General features: G+C 41.9%; 1 protein-coding gene across 14 annotated transcripts in view; it reads left to right on the top strand.

Moving 5' to 3' along the window:
* VEPH1 (ventricular zone expressed PH domain containing 1) overlaps positions 1-8,748 on the top strand; it is a 216,077-nt gene that overhangs the window by 71,419 nt on the left and 135,910 nt on the right. For 11 of the 14 annotated variants that reach the window (XR_003096134.1, XM_025214947.1, XM_025214958.1 and 8 more), the window contains one exon: positions 7,570-7,736. The exons of the other annotated variants lie outside the window; for them this stretch is intronic. Coding sequence is in view for 10 of the 11 variants with exons in the window: in XM_025214947.1 (XP_025070732.1) it covers positions 7,570-7,736 (167 nt within the window). In the remaining variant the exon portion in view is untranslated. The remainder of the gene's footprint in view (positions 1-7,569; positions 7,737-8,748) is intronic. 14 annotated transcript variants of the gene reach the window in all.

The following is an 8,748-nucleotide window of genomic DNA, read 5'->3' as shown; positions in this document are numbered from 1 at the left end:
GGAAACTCAGAAAATAAGGAGATCTTCTAAATTTGGATTTCTAGTCCCAAATCCTTGTAATCATGCTATAGCTCAGTGGATAATATTTTACTACATGTATCCTATTTCAGGAATCACTTAACTTAGCAGATGCATAATTGAACTAGTTTTACCAAAAATGATACCATTTGTTTTCCAATTAAATTGAAAACCCCAAATAGAGCATTCTTGAATTAGGTACTAATCTAGTGTTGAAATATTACTGTTCCTTAGGATTTGGCACTATATAAAATGTTAGATACCTAGGATTACAGTAGCCTGTCTAAAGCTGTGGAAGGTTCAGTTTTATTTTGCAGTTGGGTGTGTTTAACCACTGATTATTTCTAGTGACAATTAATTGGTTTAAATACTTTGGTAACAGAATGGTGGCATAAATTATGTATGGGATGTAAGGCATTTACAGAATGGATATTAGGCTAGGTACAGATATTCAGGGAAGTTAGGGGGAGGTTAGAGCATGTTAAAATGGCCACCTGATCTAAGTTACTTCACCCATGTATGGACCTTAGACTTATTTAGGTTGATCTAAGTGTGAATTGTACAGAAGTTCAGAAAGGTTAGATCTGTCTAAAACTGGCTGACTCGATCTAAGTTAGTACCTTGGAGGTAGTTTAACTTAGATTAGGTCTGGTAAAACTGATCTAACTGAACTACTGCACAGTTCCCAGCACAGCCCCAGGGACAAGCCAGGATTTCCTGCCACACCTGAACCTGGCAACCCCCCTGATCCTGCAAGCCACTCCCAATGCCGGTTTTGCCAGCAGCCATCAGTGAGGGGAGCCAATGGAACTAAGTGAGGTGGGGAAAGGGGCAGGAGGGATCTGCTAGGGGGATTGTTTATCTGAGGGGTGGGGAAGGTCAGAAGATTAAAAATAGTCCCTGATCCTGGAGCGGGGAGGGGTGGGGGGAGAGAGACACCTCTCCCATCCTGCCAAATTGCCTCCCTGTGGAGCTGTCAGCCCCTCAGTCTGCCTGCCCCTCTGCTCACCCTGACTTCAGTCAGAGTCTCCCCTGGTCCCTGCAAACCCTCCTGGTGACCCCAATAGCCCTCCCCATCTGCCAAACCTTTCTGGACCCCACCAACCTCCCTTGCAGACCCTGCTTGCCCCTGATGTTTCCATACTCCCACCACAGAGCCCACCAGCACCTCTGATCCCCCTAAGACCTTGTGCTAACCCCACCAGCTCCCCCAATCCTGCCAAGCCCTCCCAGACCCCATAACCCCCTTGACTAGTCCCTGCTAGCCCTTCCAACCCCCTCTGGAGACCCAGTGAGGCCCCCCAGTCTCCCCTGTGGACCCTGCTTGGGCTCTGATTCCCCCAAACCCCCACAGATGCTGCTAGTTCCCTGAACTTGATCCCTTTGGCCCCTCCTTGGAGACCTCACTTGCCCCCCAATCCTCCAAACCCCTCCCCACAGACCCTGCTTTTCCCCCACAATCATAAACACCCACTTTTGGGGGGGGGGCTTACAATGATGGCTCCCCCAAATGGAACTGCTGGAGCAGAGCAAAGTGGAGCCTGTGGAAGGGCGTGGGTGGATGTGGACTGCCTGCTGTGGCCTCGGGGCTCTCCACCCTGCTGCCCTCTCCCTAGGAGCATCGCGCTGGCCACACTGCCATAGCAAGGCACCCCCTGCCCACCTGGCAGCAGTGGGGGGCACAACTCTGCACCACCACCCCTGCTGCTGCTGGGTGGGCAGAGAGTGCCTTGCTATGGTAGTGCAGGTGCCACAGGGCTTCTTGGGGGAGGGCAGCAGGGCAGGGAGCAACCCCCAGCTGCCCCTACCAGCCTCCTGGACAAGCCACCTGTGGCTCTCTCTTGTTCCTCTTGCTGGGCAGTGCCACCTCTTATCTGGGAGTTGAACAGAATTCCAAGGTTTGACCTGTCACCAAGGTTTGAACTAAGGTATTTACAATGACATTGCTCTGCAGATATGGGACTGAAGGCAACCCTATCAATGTAGACATAGTCTAATTGATAACAGGGAGAGTTAGTAGAAAGTATTCTTAAAGAAGGACTTGTATTTTTGGAATGGAAAGAGGTAAATTGTGTTTCCAGCATCTTGTGTTAACCTGTTACTGCAGTGCCTGTCTGGGTATGTACTGTATGAAGCATAGGCCTGTTTTATGTTGATATTTAGCTATTGGTCTGGACTCATAAATTCCTAAAGATCATCACTAATCACTACAAAATGTTCCCTCTGAGGAGAATACTCTGGTCAGACCCAGTAGAATGAGTAAAGGCATTAACTCTAGACCACTGGGTGGAAGTAATGCTCTGCACTAAAACTTGATTCAGCACTAAGAAAGAGAACCAGGTAATTATGGTATCATATCATGGAGTATGTTGGCAACAGTGGGGGTCCAGTAAATAGAACAAAGGCCAGTGTGGGGAGAAGATAGGAGTACTGAGCATTCTTAAGATGCATTTATGTCAGAAGGCAAATAACTATGAGAAATGCTGGTGCTGTCATGACTAGATTGCTTTTGGTATTCAAGTTAGTTTCAAACAAGCTAGATAAAGGATCTGTAGTCTGTGATGTAGACTTACAGTTAGTTATTTGCATTGCTTTTGGAGTCTGACTGCATGTATATATATATATGTATATATAATGCCTCAGTTGGGTTCTCTAGGTAGTACCCTAATACAAAAATAAACAAAAATGTCAAAATATGAAACCTGAAGTTAATATAAAACATTGAAACTAGCATTTTCAAAGTTCTGTGCCTAGATAGATACCTGATCTGGAGATCCAGGTATGATGGGTATGACAAGTTTGGCTCTGTCCATAAATATACATTAAAATGATAACTATTCTAAAAAAGAATTAATTTAAATGTGCTTTAGTACAAATGCAGAGTTGTATCTGCCAGTGCTTACTTGGAGTGCACCTCTTTTTGTGCATTTTAAATAACCCTTGTATATGGCTGCATTCTTTAGCACAGAGATGAAACAAGCTAAGTACAGACAGCCAAAAAGTCCGAGGCTGAATCAGTTCAGTCTTTGCAGGTTAGTTTAAGCTGCAAAGATTGAACCGATTTGCAAGTGAATAGACATTCACTTTTGATTCAGGAAAGGTAGGCACATGCCTTCAGTGGCTCGAGCCAGAAGCTGGTGGGGAGCACTAGAGCACACCTCCCAGCCTGCCAGCTCCAAAGCTATTCCCCTCCCTGCCTGCTCAATAGGAGGGGGCGTGGCCAAGCCCCAGCCCAGAGCTAGCTGGAGGGTCTGCCTAGGGGGAGGAGGGGAGCAGCACCTGCCAGGCTGAGGAGGGGGTGGGTGGGGAAAAAGGTAGTGGCATTGAATTCATAAAAGCTTGAACAAGAATAGTCCTTTCTGTGAAGTGAGCATGTATTGAACAGAGGGGAAAAACCTTGCAGAGTCCTGCAGACTGTGATTATGGACTACAAATCCCAGAGGCACCTGGAAGCAGGAAGAGGAAGTGATAAGCAATCCTGCAGAGTCCTGTTGCTGTGGGTCTGGGCTGCAAATCCCAGATACCTCAGGGGCAGCAGGAAGAGGAAGTGAACACACAGACTATGCTGGGGGACTCTATTTAACTTGAACCAGGAAGAGGTCTGGGACAGAAGTTTAATAAACCAATTTGACCTAAATCAGTTAAGTGTGAAACTACGTTCAACCAGGTTTACCTTAACCCAGTTTTAGCCATTTTGAAACTGATATGCACTGAGCTTCTGTTCTGTTACAGGTTTAAACCAGTTTTTGATGACTTAAACTGGTTTATGTGTAACTTCTGTCCCTAGCCACAGAGTCCTCATAGGAAGCACAGGCAGGATGCTAGACTAACACCATTGCTAGCAATAACCTTCCCAGTAAAGAAGAGGCCAGATAAGCATGTGGTCATGGCACCAACCGGAAGAGTTGATCTTACTGCAGTGATGGAGGGCACATAAGCTGTGTTGCGCTGGGATCTCTTGTCTGCTTCACAGCCCTTTCCCTTGCTTGCCTGCAATCAACAGCTCACACTCATAAAATGTCACCAATTTGATAGTTTCTGACTGGATTGCACAATTCACAATGTGTGGTCTGCTTGGAAAATCTGATAGAAGCTAAACTAAGTATACTATTTGGTGGGGAAAGGTATAATGAAGGGAGAACAAAGATGCTTTCAGAACTTTATTTTAGATGAAGACCAACAAAACAAAAAAGAACAAAAGTAAAGTCCCTGGTAGAGGCTGCAGAGGGACTATCTGTATGGCACAAGGCAGAGCTCAGCATAGGCTGCTGGACTGCACATTCTGAGAGTGCTTAGGGATAAAGGCACACAACAAAGCACTCAAAAGGCCTCACATATTCCACTTAAATGCACTGTGTCCAGGACATGAAACCATTAGAAAATTATGAATTAAATTATGTTGTGTTACCTTTTTTGCATTGTTAAAAGAACAGATACAACTGTCTTGTCTACCTTTATTGTTTAGTAGTTTGTACTTACAGGTGATTCAGTTGTATTATAAATGTAATTTAGAAAGTAATTCCATGCCACTGAGATCATGTAAATGTTATGCTAAATTAATCTACATGTTTCTGATTTAATTTTTATCTTGCCCTCTGAAAGTCCCTTCCAGCCCTACTTTTCTATGATTCTATTTGTATCACTAAGGGATACTAAAGTCAAGCAATTCCTAGTAACATTTTACAATAATTGGACCAAACTCTGCCTTAATTTACATCATTTATATATGTGAAATGCAGCTGAGTTTAGTGACATAATTTACCATATGGGTGTGTTCATCACATGCAGCTGTCACTTCATGTCACACTTGTATCATATTACATCAGAATGTTACTTCCTGTAATGGACCTGGTATTCTAATTTATTGTTTCTAATTTATTGTGTAACTCTGTGTGTGTGTGTGTGTGTGTGTGTGTGTGTGTGTGTGAAGGTGGAACATATATAGCAGCTGTGGTAGTCACAGATCCTTTTGTTCTGGACCTGTTGCCCTTTTTCCTTTTCTCACTGAATTCCTTCTTGACCCTTTTTTACAACTGGGATGAATATTCTCTGGCCAAGACAATGGGAAGCATACTTTTCCCAGTGGTTACTATCAGTGGGAGCATTGACATGAGATGCTACTGTGCAGTGGTCATTGCGCATTTATTTAGTCCTTGTATTAGCAAATACTTGTATTAGAAAGTACTAAATAAATGCACAATAACCGGAGTTACCGTGCAGTAGCACCAATTAATGTCTTTCAAGTGATGCTACTGTGCAGTAGCCTATTAGCATATTAGCACTGACCATGCTGTGACACACAGTATTATTAGGCTACTGTGCAGTAAGTGTCTCATGTAGATGCACCCAGTGACATATAACCAGAGAGTTGTAATTAGAGGACTCCATTCCATGCACATGGAGAAACTGCCATTGAAGTTGATGCAATTTATATACATGGAAAGAATGCAAGATCTCTTTTTAAAAGAACTAAACAGTTTAGAGAAGATAATGGAATTCATGTATTCTTGTCAATCGAAATCTAGTGTAAAATTCAAACTCAGAGGTGAGTCCAGGATTTTAGGTTAATATAACTTACATCTCATTTTAATCTATCATCATATAAATTGGAACTTCACTGGACTGAGTTGCCAGCATGTCGCCTCTGAAATTAGTCCTTGTCTGCTATTTGGCAGTTTTACTGTAACAGATGAAACTTAATAGGTAAGGAGGGGGTCATATGCTGCCCTTCCTCTGCATGTGCAAATCCCAGTGGGTGGGATTTTCAAAAACACCTGAGTGATTTAGGAGCACAGTTCTCATTATAAATTGTGATGGAAATTGTGCTCCTGAATAACTTATGATTATTGAAAATCTCATGCAGTAACTTCATGGGGAGCTTTGCATAAAAAAATGTGGCTAGAAAATAGGGCAAGAACTGACTAGTGAGGCAAGAAGGCCTCCCCCTCTATGTGCTAATCCTTTTCTCATCATTTGTTAGCAAATACTTTTATTCCCTTGGGCCTTTCATCCTGAGGGATCCCAACTGCTTTACGAACATTACACTCACAGCATCACTCAGAGCATTACTCAGATGAAATCACCTCTCATGCAAATACTGGAAACAGGATGGTCTTCCAGTTTATAAACAGCTCTTCAGTGAACATGGAGGAATTTTCTATTTGTTTAGGATAATGGATGCAAAACACATGGTTGTTTCTGATTATGGTCTAGAAATCGTCAGTAACCACAAATGAATAACCATAGGTTGACCAGAGAGATTCTGACAAGTTCCCTTTTCACTGTTCTGATGCCATACAGGGGACTTGGAGCTGCCCAACATAGGCTGCCAAAACCTCTTGACTGATGCGACTAACTCTGTGCTATTCCTTCCTTAGAGTAGGGGGCAGAAGCAGGTATGGGTGGAGGTGCAGTGAGCTGGCTTCCTTGGCAGGCTTTATAGTTCCTTGAGGGTTTTTAAAAGCTAGCACACCTGTAAGTAACCCCCAGCCTGCTGTAAGCTGCATGTTAGTTATTTGCTCCAAGTCAAATTCAGATGATGCAATACCCCATTTTGCATTTTATAGTACCTCACATGAGCTTGATGAAATTGTACCAAGTACAATTGTACCAAAACCTGGCTTTTCAGCTAACCTAAAAACCTTGTCTACTACTAAGTGAGTTACCTGATTATCTTCCATAGTTACAAGGCACACATTAAAACAGGAGAAAAAGCAGCAGGCCAATGTGGCAGTTCTTATTTGAAACCAAATCCAGAGAGATTTCAAGTACTTTAAAAAATTTACAGAGTGGATCCATACTGCAGAGTGATAGGCAGATGTTTTCCATATGTTGCTCAAATGAAACTTAAGCACACTAAGACAGGCATGTACAGCCTGCTGTTATATATTTCTATAAGAGACTGGTTTCAAATTAAAACATGCACGCACATCTCCAAATACCAAAAAATGTGAGAGACGATTTTGCATGTGTCTCTTTGATTGACTCTCTTTCTGGTCTCTCTGGACCCCTGGATGTGGCACCCTAACCATTTCTGTTCAAATTCTTCTCTGTGCTCATTAGATTCTCATAGTAACTAAGTATTCTTTCCATATGTTGGCTGTTTCATTTAAGTGTCTTAATGTCAGCAAAGAAGAAAAGTAGTTATCATACATTCTCTTGTCTTTTTCAGATTTTAAATCATATTTACTCTATGATTTAGAGCTCAGTTACATACCATCCAAATCTGAAATACCATTAGATAGCCTTCATTTACATAAACTTATTCTCCAGACTGAAAACAATAACTGATAGGAAATATTTTCTACTTCACCCATGTTGTTCCACTTAATGAAATTCCCACTTGGATAGGGAGTTTTTGGTTTCTTGGTCCAATATACATTTTTTTCATTTGTGAGTTTTATGTTTCCTTGTATATACTAATGATTCTCGGAAAATTGGTGTTATCAAAATTCTGACTGTCTAGAGATGTATAAAAGGGTATTGGAATAAGAAAGGCAACAAGACAGACAGAGCCTTGACACACATTTTTCTGGATTACTCTGTTAACAGGAAACTCCATGTTGCTGCGTGTGTTGCCCTCTCTCTATGAAAAGCAACCACAGTCAATTAATAGCCATCTAAAGGAGCTGGTGGCACTGATGTCTCAGCTGGAGCAAGCAGAACAGCACCACCTTCTAAGAGTATTTCAGGTAGTGGCGAGGAGAAAACAACCTGAGGTAAAAAATAATACAGACAATTACAGCTGGATGGGATGTGGTCACTTGATCTTTATGAAGAATTTATGTTCCACAAAATATCCTGACCATGCCTGCAGGCAGTCCTTCTCAGTGCTGTAGAGTCCCACATAATGCAAGTGCCAGTACAGCAGGCTTCAACCTTGATCCCATGTGAAAACAGAAGAAGGTTTTGGAGTTGCTCTCCATAAGGAAAAGGAAACCATAAAGAGAGAGTGACCATGATATTTCTGGGATATCACCACACACTTGGAAAAACTGAAACATTTCTTCAAACAACTACTTGCTTGATTTTTGTGAATGAATTTGCCTTAGCTTTGCCCATACCGCTTTCATGTTTAATGCCTACAAAGGTTCTGGTAACAGAGGTTTAGTTACAAAAAAAAGGTTATGAAAAGCAAAAATCAGTGAGCTGGCAATTAAATATTGTGTTCAAATGAGTACCTATGTGTGTTGCATATGTTTGTACACTCAATACTTACTACTCAACAGGTAGTAAAACGCAGCCATGCTATTCAACCAGTTACTGCAACACAGATGCAATTCTGAATACTTGTGATCAATCCATATAACAACATTTTCAACATAGTGTTAGTTGAAATAATGCAAGGAAATTATTTGTTTCCCATGGATAGCCTACAAGTTGAAAAGAACACTGAATTCATCATTAAATTACCTATTGCATGTTATTTTTTCAGTTCTGCTGTGGAATTGAGATTTCTACAGTGAATCGGTCAGATAGGAAAATGTTCATAATGCTGTCATTTTTACTACCCTAGTTCAAGGAATGTAACTAGTTTATACAAGGAGTTTTTCTATATCAACTATGTACTTGCACAAAACCTTTTGAGAACAGCCAGATTTTCTTAAAAGTTACTAAATTCTCAACACTGAGATTTATGAAAATTTAAGGGACTCAGCTAATGTGTACAGGGGCTTCCTTGGTATGTCAGATGGACTTCACTGGGATATCTCAAACCAGAACTGCTATCTG

This window comes from Alligator sinensis, unplaced genomic scaffold, assembly GCF_000455745.1.
Source record: "Alligator sinensis unplaced genomic scaffold, ASM45574v1 scaffold60_1, whole genome shotgun sequence".
NCBI classification, from domain to species: Eukaryota; Metazoa; Chordata; order Crocodylia; family Alligatoridae; genus Alligator; species Alligator sinensis.
The sequence above is the reverse complement of the archived record's forward strand: the minus strand, read 5'-3'. Positions and strand labels throughout refer to the sequence as shown.